Raw genomic sequence first — 16,238 nt, forward strand, 5'->3', positions numbered from 1 at the left:
TACCTCCAATCCTTAATATAAAAATTTATTTGACTTTCAATTTGATTTAAATAATTAACTCCCTCCAGTCCACTTTATCTTTTATATTTATGTATTTTTTTTTAAAGTGTTCCTTGAAGTAGTTGTATATGTTAATGTTCTATCAAATAGTAATTCTGACTAATATATGATTAGCAAGGATATTTTAGGAAAGACAATACCTATTTATTATAAATAATTTATTAATCTCTTCAAATTACTCAATTAAATCTTATATTAAGGACTAGAAGTAATATAATCCAATATTGTATGGACGTATTTTATGAAAATCATGTCAATTTGTATCCAACTTTGTTTTATATACTATCTTTAATATAAAAACTAATTTTGGGGGTTGAATTTGATTACAAATATAAAACTTCAATTCATTGTCTCCCGAATTTATAATATTTTTTCTCAAATATCTTCTTTTATTGTAAGGAGTTTCTCACTAAGAATAATAATTCCAAAATACACGGTTGAATATGATAATTTAAGAAAGTTATCACATATTTGGCATAGATAAATAATTTAACTAATTTTCTTGATATTTTTAAATTAGTTATCTTAGTCTTATATTAAATATAGAAAGTAATAATTAAGAAGGGAGGATAATATCAAATGATATATGAAGAACGGAAATTGATAGCCTAGTTTTACAAGGGAAGCGTGTTGACGTAGCCTTTTTCTTTTTCTTTTTTTTCCTGTTTTAACCAGCATGTGTTTACGTAGCTAATTTGGGGTGAACTTTGACATCCTCACTTACGTATGTAATGTGATATTAGCCTTTAACTCCACGCAAAGCCGCCTCAAGCGTGCACCAAACCCAGCCCCTTCAATTTGACCCAAAAAAAAAAAAAAACCGCCCCCTTCAGCGTTTCATCAGTCAGTCAACGGTTTTTACGCATATGCTGTAATTATCTCTCTTTTTTGTTGCCACACTTTGAACTTTGAATTGACCATTAATATATTTATATACACTCTATCTTTTTTCTTTTTTGGCCAACCAATATATATCATTTCACACCGCATCTTTATTTTTCTCCCCAACACTTTGGATGGACGGCTTTTCTATATATTATTATTATGTTGTTTACTATGCAAATTATAATTAAGTATAGAATCATCAGCAACTTGAGCTATAAATTGAATTATTATTACATATAAATGCACGCAAGTTTTCAATAACTATTAAGTTAATATCGATCTCTTTCTTTCCCTGTTTACCGAACCCTTTACAATGGAAGGGATTCATTAAGTTAGATAAACAGAAATTATGATATGCTCTGTCCTGTATACTTTTTTTTTTTTTTTTGCTAATCATAGGTATTCTCCTATTGAAGGTAATCTTATTCGAGATATTATCAGGCATTAAATGTGATCACTCTTTCCTTCGATGTCCTAGTCATCGATTTGATTCGTCATGTTGTGAAGAACTAGTCCCTTCCGCTAGACCCAATTCCGTTAGTTGTCCTATATATATACTTGTATTGTTCTTGTGATTGTATAGAAAATCGTAGCTTTTCTATCTACCCCAAAAGAAAACAAACCAAGAAAGCTAACATTAATTAATAACGAGCAACGAAAAGTATATAGATTCATTTTGCCAATAATAAATTGTTTTTAAAAAAACCTATCTGGAAAGAATAGGAATGAGACGAATAGTCTACGGAATGGTCAACGGTCAACTACGTCTCCCAGCAGTAACCGTTATAAGAGGGCGCCAATTCAAAGCGGCCCTTCTTTGAGAGAGCCATTCGTCTTCAATATCTAAACCCATCAACTTCATTTCTTAACCACAAGCCTTCAGATTTTCTCCCAGTTCAATTCAGCCTCTGAAGAACCCGTCAATGGCTCCTTCCAACGAGTCTCGCCACTCTCTCGTCCCTCAATTTCTCTACTCATCACCGTCATCATCGAAGAGGCTCTTCCACTTGGATAGTTTCATGAACAAGAATCACGGGTTGTCACCGACGACGTCGTGCTCTGTAGCTTCGAATTCATCATCGTCATTGCCGCCGCCGCCGGGAAGGAGTTTTGTGATCCCGTCGCCCAACGAGAAGATCGAGTTGTTTTCTCCGGCTTACTTCGCCGCATGTGGAGTCGGAGGGTTGCTGTGTACTGGTCCTACCCACATGGCCGTCACTCCTCTCGATGTTGTGAAGTGTAACATGCAGGCATGCTCTGATTCCTCTGTTTCTATCTTGTGTCCAATTTATGCAATGCCCGTACGTATCATACTAGATACGGTTTAAGAAGCATAACACCTTGAATCTAAACATTATTATATGTAGTACACAATCTTGTGGCGTCTGTTACACGTTGTGTCAATATCAACTATTTTGGTTTTGATTCAAATGGTTTTTGGTTAAGAGTTTGAATTGAATCCTGAAATTCCATTTGATACTTGATTTTACATTTTAAGGAATTATGATTGTGGTTCTTGTTAACGAGCATCCATCCTCCACCAACCATCTATATTTTACCAATTTTAGGATCATTCTCATAGTGCAAAGCTGTGTATGTGTGTGTATATGTATATGTATGTATAGTACACTTCTTGTTTCTAAATATAAGTCACTTGTAGGGGTAATTAATTATCTTTTTTCAACATAATGGGAGCAAGTGTGCAAAAATTTATCATTTTAATGCATTTTTTGGTATGCAAGAATGGAATCCAAGTGACTTGTATATAGGAACAGAAGGGCATGTGCATATAAGATCTCTGGTTTTCTACCCAAAACCTTTATTGTGTGGTAGATAGGCCTATATTCATGCCGGGAAATATGTCTGCATCTTCTGATAACTTTCTCTAGTCATTAAGCAAAACATTATATATATATATATATATATTGATAAACCTTGTTATTTTTAGATCGATCCAGGAAAGTATAAAAGCATCATGTCAGGATTCGGTGTTGTTACGCGGGAGCAGGGTATCAAGGGTCTTTTTAAGGGTTGGGCGCCAACTTTGGTGGGTTACAGTGCTCAGGGAGCTTGCAAGTATGGATTTTATGAGTTCTTCAAGAAGTACTACTCAGACATTGCTGGCCCTGAGTATGCAGCCAAGTACAAAACATTGATATACCTTGCTGGTTCAGCTTCAGCAGAGGTCATTGCCGATGTTGCCCTTTGTCCCATGGAAGCTGTCAAAGTTCGCGTACAGACTCAGCCTAGCTTTGCTCGTGGCTTAGCAGATGGTCTCCCCAAGATTGTCAGAGCTGAAGGTGCTCTTGGGTATGGTGATATTTCATCTCATTTGCCTCTATCACTTTACATTGAGTAGGATGAGGAACAAAAGTTAGTTGTTGAGATGTGAGAACTAAATACTATCAATGTGGAACCTAGTATTCCATTCTATCAGGTCTTTATATTTGAATCTCAGTTTGATCCAATTTTCAATGTGTAGGTTGTACAAGGGACTTGTTCCTTTATGGGGGCGTCAGATTCCATGTAAGTTGGGTTTCTTCCGTCTTTGTTAGACTGTATGGCTCTCATCTTCTTGCTTCCCTAGTGTTTGTACTTAGGCTTTTCATTGATTATTGCTTTCAGATACGATGATGAAATTTTCTACTTTTGAGAATATTGTGGAGATGACGTACAAACATATCATCCCTACCCCTAAAGAGCAGTGCAGCACTGCTGTGCAACTTGGAGTGAGTTATGCAGGAGGGTATTTGGCCGGCATTTTCTGTGCACTCGTCTCTCACCCTGCTGATAACCTCGTTTCTTTCCTCAACAATGCCAAAGGAGCCACTGTTGGTGATGTAAGTCCAAAATTACTCTATAGCGAAAGTTGTTATGTAGATTAGATTTGATTGGTTGGAGAGTTTGTAGATAAAAACAGAGCAGGACTGAGTTACATTGTTGATAATGATGATTGCTGTGACTGAGAATTTTAATTGGTGGATTTTGCAGGCTGTGAAGAACATGGGGCTGTGGGGTCTCTTCACTCGAGGCCTTCCTCTTCGTATAGTTATGATTGGAACGCTAACAGGAGCACAATGGGGAATCTATGATTCTTTCAAAGTGTTTGTGGGACTGTAAGTAGCTTCTCCTCTGCCTTCCTTGTTTTGCCCAGTGGAATGGAGACTCTCTCAATTCCCCCCCCCCCAAATAGCTTCTCGTTAAAAAATTTATTAGTCAGAATAACTTTCCGCTATGTTTTTTTTTTTCTTTTCTTTTCTTTTTTCCTTAAAATATCTGTTTTATATGCTTATAAATATTATTTAGTACTTGTTTTATCTTTTTTTTTAAAAATTAAAATCATTAAAATTAATGTTATTTATATTTTATTTTATTAATTCCGTGAAGTCAATAATTATGCTGCAGAGTTTCTATAGCATTTTATCCGTCTCATAATATGACTTGGCTGTTTGTTCTTTCAGGCCTACTACTGGCGGAGCTCCCCCTCCGGCTGCCACAGGGGTTGCTAATGCATGAAAATCTGAAGCAGAGACTGCAAACTTCCTCTGCATTCACAAAACATAATATTAGTTATTACAGATATAGGGAACCTTTTGAGTGGCCAGTGAACTGATTTAGCTTGTCATTCCTTTGAATGAAAATAATAATTATCAATTTTTTGTATTGCTTTTTTGCCAATTCATTTGTATATTTTACTCAAGATAATAAATATTATTTTTGCATACAATACAATAATAACCACCTTTTCTCATTGAATGGAATTGGCCATGTCTATACGCGCACACAGAGTACCAAGGCAAACAAAATGTAAATCTATTTCCACATTTTTTTGGCCAAAATCATCGATCATTCACTAAATTTAAGTAATTCAGGAATTTTTTTTAAACACTTTTTCTGGTAATAAGATGACTAGACCCATTTGGACGTCTGCTATTTAATTTACAATTTGATTTAGCAAAGTACAAGTCGGAAAAGCAGTCTCTTAAAGCATTTATTTTAGGCCTTAACACCAGCCTAACTTCAGTGAGCCCACAGATCCAACTAATAAATTTTTATTATTTTTTGAAAGTAAAATTTACAATAACATGCATGAATACATTGTAGTTGTAGGACATAAAATAGAAATTAAATTGATGTTAACAAGAGTATACCAAAAACATATTAATGAATGCGTTACTTTTTAAAGTTTAACCTCCCCCCCAAAAGAAAAACAACCGAAAAAAAATGACCTTTTAGCCTACGTTGACTCCGTGGTATTGCATATGGCAGGGCAGTGAAGTGCCCTTGCTTCATCACTGGTTGCGTGATTAAACGTAAAAATTACTTGAAACGCCGGAATTAGACCATGAGATGGTAATTTCTTCAGGAATCCAATAGCTCTTAAATGGTAAAATCAAACCTTTCACCATAATTCCATTCCAAATTGATCTGATTTGCTTGATAGAATGGCATCCTGCATCATTCTTCTCACAAAATTTCTAAAGGAAACTTCAAATTAGCCTTGACGTACTCATTTATGACTGTTGATCAATTAGGCGTAAAGGGTATACAGTATCAAATACAATCCTCGCAAAAACATGCCGTATTTCCCGCAGGTCGCCAGAAGCTAAGGACTCGTAATTAATTTTTCTGCCACGCTTTGACACAAATCTCTTTGCAGCATCAACTATTGTCACACAGTCAAAGATGCTGCGAGCTTTGAGGTAGACTCCTAACGGGATGAACACCTGAGAAATTTACACAGATAAGAGTACGAACCAAGTGTCATTCAAAAGGCATATATCGATAATATTAACAGGGAAAACCCTGACTAATTAGTTTGTTATAATTAAATATCCAGTTGATTTGGAAATTTGTGGCACTTGTCAAAATCATCAAACCAAAAAATACAACATGAATTGATACTCAAAGCATTAACCACAAAATTCCTACCAGCCAATCGCTTTCATTGGATTGAATTCTCTACGTCAAGTCGCTCGCCAACTGAAATGGCATGCCTAGAATGACTTTCTTTTGGTATACAGAGTGACTTTCTTTGTCCCTAAGTCAAATATGCACAAGAGTCTTGCTCTTTTGAAGGCCACACGTCATTTGAATGAATAAAAATCCAGATCTTGCATTCTCTTCAATATGCTGGTTTACGTTTACTCTACCTTCATGTCTGTGCATGGTGGTGGGTACAATCTCGGCAGGAGCAGGTTATAAATTCATTTTAGTATTAAAATGTTGATTAAGTCTAGGTCCTAAAATATTCTAGTGCGTTCCATGTACTTGATAACATTGTCCAGTAGCAGTAGTTCATGTATTTAAGAAGCGAAAAAGTACTCACCAGATCTGAATAAGGGGCTTGAGGATAGTCAGCCATAGCCTGGGACACGAATCGCTCATCCGTCATCTGCAACAAAGAACCTTTAACGGAATCTCCAAGATCCGCAATCTCTTCCGCTAATTCCTCGTCATCCAGATTTAATGGATCTAACAATTCAGGAAACCTCGCATCATGTGATTTATTAATCCTCCGTGCTATGCTTATTGCTTCTGACAAATCTCCACCGTTATGAACCACAAGACTAAATGCAGCAACCACTGAGGCGCACCTCGGTTTATCACTCAGTGCTTTATGTAAAGCTAGGATACAGACCCTGAAAGCAAAGATCCATGATATATCTTGCTCAATGGACCCAACTTACATATCAATCCCATGGGACCCAGAGAACCAGAATAGAAGCAAAATAATGTTCAGAAACTATTTCCTATGACTGACCCAGGGAGAATCATAAATTTAATTTATGCCTTCAAACATATGCTGTCCTATAGAATAATTATATTTGGCTGCACTTATGATGCAAACAAATGATTTGTCTCAATTTCTCCTGGAAAATCAGAGACTTTCCAAAACATATGGCTAACTAGGTAAAACAAGAAAAAGGCATTGTTGTAGGCATATATCTTACCATAAGCTACTATGACATGGACGATCAGGCGCCAAGAGTGTATCCAAATTGGACAGGAATGACTGCAGATAAAATTCCAAAAGACACGATTAAATTACACCCAACCACTTAAAAAATATTTTCATACTAAAATACCTGATGAGCCATAACCAAATTAGGAAAAAAGAAAAAAATCCTCAGGCATCCCACCCAAGGCTGACAAATATGTGTGTATATATGATGGAGTGTGTGTGTGTGTGGGTGGGTGGGTGGGTGGGTGTGAGCGTGTTTATGGAGAGGAGGGCAGATCGGCTAATTTGGAGAAAAGTGTACTGTGAGGAGCGTTCTGGCCTCTTGAACACTAGAGTCACTGCCTTGATTATGCTTTGTACTATTTCAGTGTAAACAGTACGTGACTGATTGCTGCATGTAATCGGGACTTGGGTTTTGGTTGGAATCAGTACCTGACCTGTGAAACTGATTTAGTGCATTTTGGTCTTTATCAATATCAAACCGACTATTTTCCCTGTGTCTGTTGTTGTTGTTGTTAGTTTACACTCTAGGAAAGATTTGCAGTTTCATATCAAAATCAGAAAGAAAAGTAGGAAAGATTGTCTCATTACACTGATGCTTCTCAGTCTGGGATTCTTAAATTGTTGATTAGTAAATACAGACAACAACTTACTAAACATTGCATATTGCAGTTCATAATAGCAGCATATTCAAGAATGCAAAAGGCGGAAGAAATGCATTTTATGGATTTGCGACCTTAAAATTTATACTCAATGCACAAATTGGAGGAAATGATATCAACAAATAACAGTTTTCCTTTGGAGTTCTCCTTTTTTTTTTGGGGGGGGTGGTTGTGGGGGAGATGGGTTTGCTGATTCTTTTATGCCCTTTCACCTAAGAAAACATGTCAGTCTATAAAGTCTAAACTTCAGAAAGGTATACCAAAAGCATATTCGTTCCCTTGCCCCGTCTACGAAATCGATGGCGAACAAAATAAGCAGCCTGCAAGGGAAACCTAAATTAATCAAACAGACTTAGACTGACAGATAAAATTAAAAATGAAGCATATCTAGAAGTGCATCATGTACCTGAAAGGGAAGGAGAATATCAAGAAGTCCAAATTTCCATAGTAACCTTAAAGAAGCTTCAGCAGAACCATAAGCTAACATATAATTTATTTCCATCAAAAGCCTACCCTAAACAATGTAAAATATGAACAGCTCAGGCAAAATATTCACATGCATGGTAATAATAAGGGAGAAAAGTACTTTATATACCTTATCAAGTCTTAAAACTGAGTAAGAAAGATTTTTTACAAAATGAGCTGTTTCCTTGGAAAGGCCAAAGCCTAAGCGGCCTGCAATTCTAATTCCTCGTAGAATACGAGCTGCAAAAAATGCAGTAAAATATTCCTTGTAGCTAAGGCAATTCTTATGCAAAAAGGTGATAGTGAAGTGAATTATAATTTTTAATGCAACATCAATTAATCAATGAAAACTCACCACAATCCTCCTGAAAAGAGGCATTTGCAGGAATTACAGTTCGCACCTATTCATGCAGAAAGTTAGTTTAGGAAGTTCCTGATAGACAGTAACAAAAAAAATATAAGAAAACGCAGCTGATAAGAGATACATGCACACTTTAGCTTTTTTAATATCTTCCATTCCTCCCAGGTAATCATATACAATTTTTTCGTAAGGATCAAACATCAACCTGGAAGAGCATAAAGTTAATTAGCAGTATAGCAGCACAAACTATAAATAGTAAATTCTAGATATAGATCACAAAGTAGACAATTGCAGTGCTAAAGAAACTAGATTTTCCATTTTTAAATTGCAAGCACCAAGTACGAACCCATTAATCGTAAAATCTCGCTGTAAACAATTCCTCCATCGAAGGTAATCCTTCTTATCACAGCCAGAGGGTCCTTTAATGTCATGGTAAGCATCCACACCCAACTTGCGTCTAGCAGTATTAAAACTTGAAACCTAATAAAAAGGGATGAAGAAATTATCATACCTACTCAAAAAACAGAGATGGAATCATGCTTGATACAATTGCTACAAAAGCCCTCAATGGGATAAATTCAAGCAATCACACAATCATTCTGTCCAAAGTTAAAAATTTAGAAACAATACCAACCTCAACAATGGTACCATCCACATGAACATGACATATAGGGAACCGTTTGCCAATCATCTCACACCATGAAAATGTTCTCATCACCTACACATTGAATCAAGATTCACCAAGCAATATCAAGACTTTAAAACATCAAGCAGTTTAGACTTTGTATAAACGAACTTTTATGCATGTTCCATGTTAAAAAAACACATAAGCCGAAATAAACACTTGTGCTTGTACTTTTGACTGCTCTTAATTCAACTTAGCTATTTGTCCAAAGAGCCTCCCAATAAACTTTGATATCGATAATGAATTTGAAGACAACAAGAAAATATGAGATGAAGGCAACCTCTCTGAGCTCAGCTGAAGTTATAATATCAAAGTCCTTTGGTGTACGCTTTAGAACAAGATCCCGCACACAGCCTCCTACTAGGTATACATCATATCCTACACACAGAAGAAAAAAGGGTTTCTAGATTTTGCAGTAGCAGAACATTCACAATAAAAAAAGCAAATAAAACATAATCAACCAAAATAAAAGTGAAATTTTAATCACGTAACTATGCAAACATAAGTGTTGGCACTTAATTCTTTTATCTCAATAAAATCAAAACGTTGTCCATAATTTAATACAGTTTAATACTTTAATTAACATTTGAAGATCACTGCTAAGGATTGCTGATCTACACCAAAAAGCCCATCCCTCGAAAGCATAGAACCAGTAAGACTTATATCACAATGTACGAGATGAATTTGACCAGGGCAGTTATCAGTTACAATGGCCATTAGTTTATGGCGGTGGCCAGACTGAAACAACAATTCAGGCAAGAAGGTAGTTAGACGTCTAGTTCTTATTCTTCATACATTGATGTCAGTTTTGGTGAGACATTAGAAAATATATTCCGCAGAATCAGCTGTAATTTCAACTACTGCAATTAGGGATTTTCTGACTATGCGGCAATCTATGTGCAATGCAAATACCAGGCAAAGGTTTGGAAGAAATATTTGAAACCAATTCTTCATTTAAATCGCTCACTGCCGCAATTGGAAAATGAAAAGTAATAAAAGAGTGTTACTTCATTCAAGTTCAAAAACAACTCTATCGATGATAGAAGTACCAGAAACCCTTCTTAATATCTACAACAATGAGAAAGAGATTTAATAAAATTAAGCAACTGAACCAATTAAATAAAATTAGCCAAACTGAACCATTCATCAATTTTTCCCATTTTCTTATACAAACGGAGCTAAAGAAAAATGAACCAGTGACAGGCAGTATGTACCCTTTTTCTTCAGCCTATTAAGAACCTTTTTCGTGGGGCTTGTGATCATTGAAGTCTTTATTCCAAGCTCTTTGGAATCCAGTTTCTTCCACGTTGGGCCCTTCTTATTTCCTTCATCCATTTAATTCGACCAAGAGAAATGATTTAGCACTCAATATTATCAAAGTCGACAAACTGCATAAAATTCCAATACGCCATTTGGGTAAAAATAAAAGAAAATCATTCACCAACAATTCAGTCCATCACTTGCCTTCTTCAAGAACCGAAACCTTTGTTTCTTCTTTTACCCCTTCCTCTGCCTCGACGGAAGGGGCATATCTCGGCACAACCTTGAAAACAAAGGAATAAACAAGTGGAAGAGCGAAATAGAGAAGGAAGAAGTATTCAGAGGACACAAAAGCGCGCGCATTTACCTTGCGAATGCATTGAAATGGAGGCGGACGTAGTTGTATATTGGGTTTGCACACAAATTTTAAGCTCGCAATCGCCATGGACGCGACCCAGGTCGCCTATGCGCGGATAAGCTTCGCTACCAAACAGGACTTCCACACATCGTAGCTAGGCTAGCAGAGGAGGGTTTAGGGTTTAAGCATAAATAAGATTTTGCCGAAAACTTTAGCAACAAAATGTGTGTGTAAATATTCATCAACGAGAGGCACAAAAGAAGTGCTCCATGGGGTGTGGATACAAGTTCTGCGTTTCCTGACTGTCGTGGATTTTGCATTTAGATTATTATTTTTCACTGAAAAAATTATAAAGGGAAAAACTAACAACCCCCTAGTTTCTCCCAATTTTCAAAACAGTCCCTTTATACACAATTTGTTGTCCGTAAAAGTTAAAACCCCATAAAACGAATTTGCTTTCTTCCTAGCAGTTTTCATCCACATCAACTCAGACAGTGGAACCAGTGGAATTGATCTAATAAAAAGAGTTGGTCTCTAGCAGCACAACGAACAAGGCTAGAATTTCTCTTAGAATGGGTAATAATATTTATACTTAATAATATCGTAAATGGAATTGTCTCTAATAAGATAATTTTTATACATAACAAAAAAAAACTAGGAGAATGGGGGGAGGTGTCTTGAAAAACACTTGACATCTATATGCAACACAAGTGGCCTTAACATCAAGGTGTTTGGTTTGACTTATTTTAAGTAATTTTACACCATAATATCGGTTGGCAAAAAAAATTACACTATAAAAAGCAAGATATGCAATTAAAAATTGGTAGGATAAACTTAATTCATTACTTGTTCTCCATAATTCTACACATTTTTTTAATGTATATAAAAGAGGGCAAAGCCCAACTAGATACTAAATAGAAAGGAAATTAGATCACAAGCACTCTTTCTGCACAAAGTTCCCTAGTTTAACAGAGCACATATCAACATTGAAGAACAAGTTCCTCTCTTCGCCAGCACATCAGCCGCACCATTAGTGTCTCTTCCAATATACTTGATCCTAATATCCCAGTTGGATTTCAAAAAGTCAAGTATTCTCGTCATCAAAAGGCTGCCGTCATTATTATTAGCATCTGGCTTGCAAAGTTGACCACCTACAAACTTAGCATCAGACTCAACAATGACTTTCTTGAATCCAAAGTCCCAAGCTATATTTAGACCTTTAAAAATCGCCCACTGTTCAGCTTCTTGTGCGCTACAAATACCTACTCCGATCCTTAATATATGAGCTAATTGACTAATTTAAGTAAATTAAGAAAATAAGTTAAATTACTCCTTTAGTTCTATTTATAGGGCAGAGAGAAAAGTTTTTTTTTGTCATATTTATAAGTCATTTCATTAAATTTTTACCATGAATATACCATATTGTCTTTCATTTATTATATTCTAGATAGTTTTTTTTTTAAAAGAGCATATATTAAATACGGGTAAAGTTTGGAAAATTGCTATATTCTAACAAAAAATTAATTCAGTTTAAAGTTTTCATTGGTCTGTCTGAAACATATTGGAAGTTTCTTATAAATAGAACCAGAGGAATAATTATTTGTAATAAATAGGTGTTGTCCTAAAATATTCTTGTTAATCAAGTTTATTGGCTAGAATTACCATTATTAGAATAACTATTTTAGAAATAAATAAATAAATATGATAGATAAAATAAATCAAATCTTATATTTAAGATCAAAATAAAAATAAAACAGGATTTTATACTAAGAATGGAGGTGGTATTTGGCAGGTGAAATCCACAGTTGATCCCCCCCAAAAAAAAAAATCCAACGGAAGAAACTGTACATTTTTAATCCAATAACAATACGAGGCCCTCGATGGGATGGAGCGCAACTCTGGGATAGTATGCTTGAACCCACCACCATCCCATGCTTCTATTAAGCCCGAGATAAAGACCCACAATACGGTCAGTTGGGCCCCCTTGTTATTCATTTGGCCCATTCCTGTGAAACGTTCAATAGCCCAAGCCCAACCAGCAGGAACCTGGGTTCAAGAGGCAATGTACTGGTCATCGTCTCATTCCAGCAAGCGATGTAGTGGGCCCATTACGTTCCATCTGTTTTAATGTTTCTTTCTTTCTTCTCCTTTTCTTTTTCTTCCTTCTTCTTTATTTTTTTTTCCTGATTTGAAATCCTAAAGATTAATCAATATTTTTCTGATTGCATTAACATCTATTAAACTCTAGCCATCATTTTTATCACTTGAGTTTGCATATAAGGAGAAATCTCATCTAAAATTATATATCGTATAAAAGAATTTACTAATTTATTGAGCACAAATACCTTCACAAGAGGTGAGAACATCAGTCAAATATGATGAAAGGATTAGTTTGCTCCGTTAAATGGGATTGGAAGATATTCTTAATCTTCATATACTAAAAAAAATCCTATGATTTGAGCCGCTCTTAATTAAACACCAAATTTTCAAGCAATATATATATATATTGAACCATCATTCCTTACTGTTTAGATTCGTAAGTCTGATATATAATGTTTCAATCTATACCAGAACCCAAGCATGCTACAGTTACCATTATGACTAGTGTATACATAGCTTTCTATACAATCAGTACGTCTAAGTATTTAATTTGTCAAACTATCATTGAAAAACTATGCAATTATCTTATTTTAATAAAAAAAATTTCTAAATACATTAAAAAAATTATAATTAAGTCTGAATACATTTTTCAATTTTGAATATAAAAAATTCTATTTTTTCCGGTAAAATGCCGAGTTATATTAAAATGTCAAGGGCTACACAACAAATTCCGAATAAGGACAAAAAGAAGAAAGTAACTTAGCATCAGAAACATTAGAAGGAATTGAAACAAACAAAATATAATTAATCGGTGCATCTTAAGAAAAATTAGTTTCATGATTAACATTATTAAAATAAAAAAAAAAGAGCTGGCCATATAGAAGTTACCCTATATTTAAAATTAGAGGAATACTAAATATCAGAGGAGGTGAGGTAGATTTTTTTTACTTCATCATCACTAATAATAAGAGGGGTAAAACTAATTTTAAGCACTAGGGCTCAAACACGACAACATTAATTAATAAATTTAAACAAGATCAACATATTATATTCCAGTTGGAAACAAACTCTCTTACGAAAATTAAGTCTCATTTTCATCCTTGTCGTTCTCATCAGCCTACCGTGTAAAGTTATCATTTGCTTGAAAAATTATTCATAAATTAAAGTAAAGATAAGGCCCTTTTGGACCGCTGATTTTTCCTGAAAAAGAAAAAACTAAAGGTGTTGTCAAATATAAAGAAAATATATAAAGTTCTGTCCTATATAACAAAGAATAACATGTGGCTTGGCTTGGCTTAGCATATGCAATTGTCTGAAGAACAAATCAACTTGTTCACATTAACCCCTGCATGCCTCTTTGTTTTCTTCCTGTGAAGAGGCATGCATGAATCCTCCAGTAAATTCTAAGTATTCCATTTTACACCTTTTGTGATTAAACTGATCAATGCCAAGTTAGGGAAAATATGGGAAACAAATCAATAATAATCAACAATATAATAATGTCTACGACTAATTAAAAAGGCAGCCCGGTGTCGGGGTTAAGAAATTAAGATCGAAATTTCCTCGAAATTAAGGCGGGTCTCTACTTCTTTTTTTTTTTTTTGGGACGCGCTCTTTCTTAGAAGAATCGTACCTTTATTTTCCTTCATGATGAGGGGGATTTCAAAATATCCCACCAAATGGGGTTTATCTTTGGTAACAAGACAACCCTGTCTTATTCATAAAAAACACGACATTATTATTGGACCCTGAATGGATGCTAGCTGTAGTAGAACACAACACACACACAACACACACAAACACAGTAACACTTTGAAGGCTGGGGGACCAAATTAAAAGCATTGGCTGGTTTTGCATGAGACGAAGCAGAAATATTCCATGATCTAGGTTGTACGTACGGACAAGAACAGTTATCTGTTTGTCTTAATTGGCTCATAAACATTGTTATTTTGGTGATTCCCTGTACCAACTTGTTGAGGTTAACACGACAAAAAAAGGACGTAGCTTTCTTACATGCGTGAAGAAATTTTCATGTTGCGGTGCAACACAGATAACAAACAGTGACTTGAATGGTAATCTATGGTAGCCAGAAGCCCTAACTTAGCCAGCCTTAGCGTTTCAGAAAAGAAGTTTGAGACACCCACAAGATCTATATATGTATTTACGTTCTTTTTGTTTTTAGCAGTGATTAGTGATGTTTTGGGTTTATCTCTAATTATATATATCTTTTCATTTGGATATGGATGGCCATACATGTGGACATGTTGTTCGTCAGTTGTTGTCTTTTCGTCCATTTGTGTTGGATTTGGTTGATATACTGATAGATTTTACGAAGCAAATTGTGTGGATCATTGTCAATCATATCAGGGGAAATCATGAGAATTTTTGTGTTTGCCCCCAAGAAATATGAGATTTTACGTTCTGTGTGAGTCGAACGAAAAAAGTGTCGCACTCTTTGTATCTCTAACTAGTTGGTAATGATGATTTGGTTTTGGATAAAAGTTCTTATAGGTTTATTGGCTGCCGTTTTTAAAAAAAAAAAAAAAAAAAAAATTGTCTGCTACCGGACAGGTACTGAATTAATGGCTCATGTTTATGTGATTAGACAGAATTGAAGGAAGCTGGCTCCTTGGATAGAGTATGGTTTTGTTACGCAAATTAGCATTCAACTTAATAATATCCAGCTGTTAATAATTATTCCTCCTGTTTTTAACGTAAGACCTAATTAGTTAATTTGATTTTTTTCCTTAAAATATCCTAAGAATTTTTCTTAATTTTCTCCCTCCTTCTCCTACTTAATTATTGTTATGGAATATAAATAAAGTTAATTTAAGAAAAAATTGATTAAAATGTAAAATAGATTTTACATAGGACTAATATCAACTTTCCAGTCAGATCTTATATTAATGATCGGAGGAGTATTGTTTTTTTCTGGATACTATATATCATGACTATAATATAATGTAAATGCTAGTGGTAGGTAACCAATCACGTTTGATGTAATCATCAGCTGATAGTGTTACTGATGGTATGACTTGGACACTCAAGTTCATTAATGCCGCAGGATTCATATGAGATTGATCTACTTAAATATATAGTTTCGGTGCTAAACAGCCTAATGAGTACAAAGGACTCATCAACACTATTACGTACCATCTAAATCTAATTTGGACGTCTCATATAGTTTTATTTTCTTACTTTTATTCTTTTAATAAAATTATTTTAATGATATAGAGTCCAAAAGGAATCTAATCTCCTAACTATCAATTTTTTTAAAAAAAATGATTTTTTATTTAAAGATTTTTACATGAAAATTTTATATCTAGACCATTGAAATTATATTTAAAATGTGCAGATTTCACCGCACTGATAGATATTATGGTACTCATTATTGTAATGAGTACTGAAATTAATTCTATATACACACATTCTTTTAA

General features: G+C 34.8%; 2 protein-coding genes across 3 annotated transcripts; one reads left to right on the forward strand and one right to left on the reverse strand.

Annotated features, from left to right (window-relative positions):
- The first annotated feature begins 1,770 nt into the window (after nt 1-1,770).
- On the forward strand, nt 1,771-4,696 carry LOC114724620 (mitochondrial phosphate carrier protein 2, mitochondrial). The gene is made up of 6 exons (XM_028911012.1): nt 1,771-2,195; nt 2,894-3,255; nt 3,428-3,471; nt 3,571-3,785; nt 3,937-4,061; nt 4,407-4,696. The coding sequence occupies exons 1-6, from the start codon at nt 1,869-1,871 to the stop codon at nt 4,459-4,461; spliced, it is 1,128 nt and encodes a 375-aa protein (XP_028766845.1). The 5' UTR covers nt 1,771-1,868; the 3' UTR covers nt 4,462-4,696.
- A 285-nt stretch (nt 4,697-4,981) lies between these two features.
- LOC114724599 (poly(A) polymerase I) lies at nt 4,982-10,798 on the reverse strand. 2 transcript variants are annotated; one of them, XM_028910974.1, is made up of 14 exons: nt 10,711-10,798; nt 10,548-10,626; nt 10,298-10,408; nt 9,364-9,461; nt 9,033-9,116; nt 8,745-8,878; nt 8,531-8,603; nt 8,393-8,438; nt 8,168-8,277; nt 7,979-8,086; nt 7,833-7,892; nt 6,900-6,961; nt 6,275-6,587; nt 4,982-5,672 (listed from the first exon to the last, which is right to left on the reverse strand). In XM_028910974.1, exons 1-14 carry the CDS (start codon nt 10,786-10,788, stop codon nt 5,460-5,462), a joined length of 1,569 nt encoding a protein of 522 aa, XP_028766807.1. In that variant the 5' UTR covers nt 10,789-10,798; the 3' UTR covers nt 4,982-5,459. The 2 variants fall into 2 exon arrangements, with proteins under 2 accessions (XP_028766807.1, XP_028766816.1); XM_028910983.1 differs by lacking the exon at nt 10,711-10,798 and having other exon boundaries at nt 10,525-10,624.
- Between the last annotated feature and the right edge of the window lie 5,440 nt (nt 10,799-16,238).

This window comes from Neltuma alba, unplaced genomic scaffold (assembly GCF_004799145.2).
Source record: "Neltuma alba isolate B1F8T4 unplaced genomic scaffold, ASM479914v2 tig00002378_pilon, whole genome shotgun sequence".
In the NCBI taxonomy this organism is placed as follows: Eukaryota; Viridiplantae; Streptophyta; class Magnoliopsida; order Fabales; family Fabaceae; genus Neltuma; species Neltuma alba.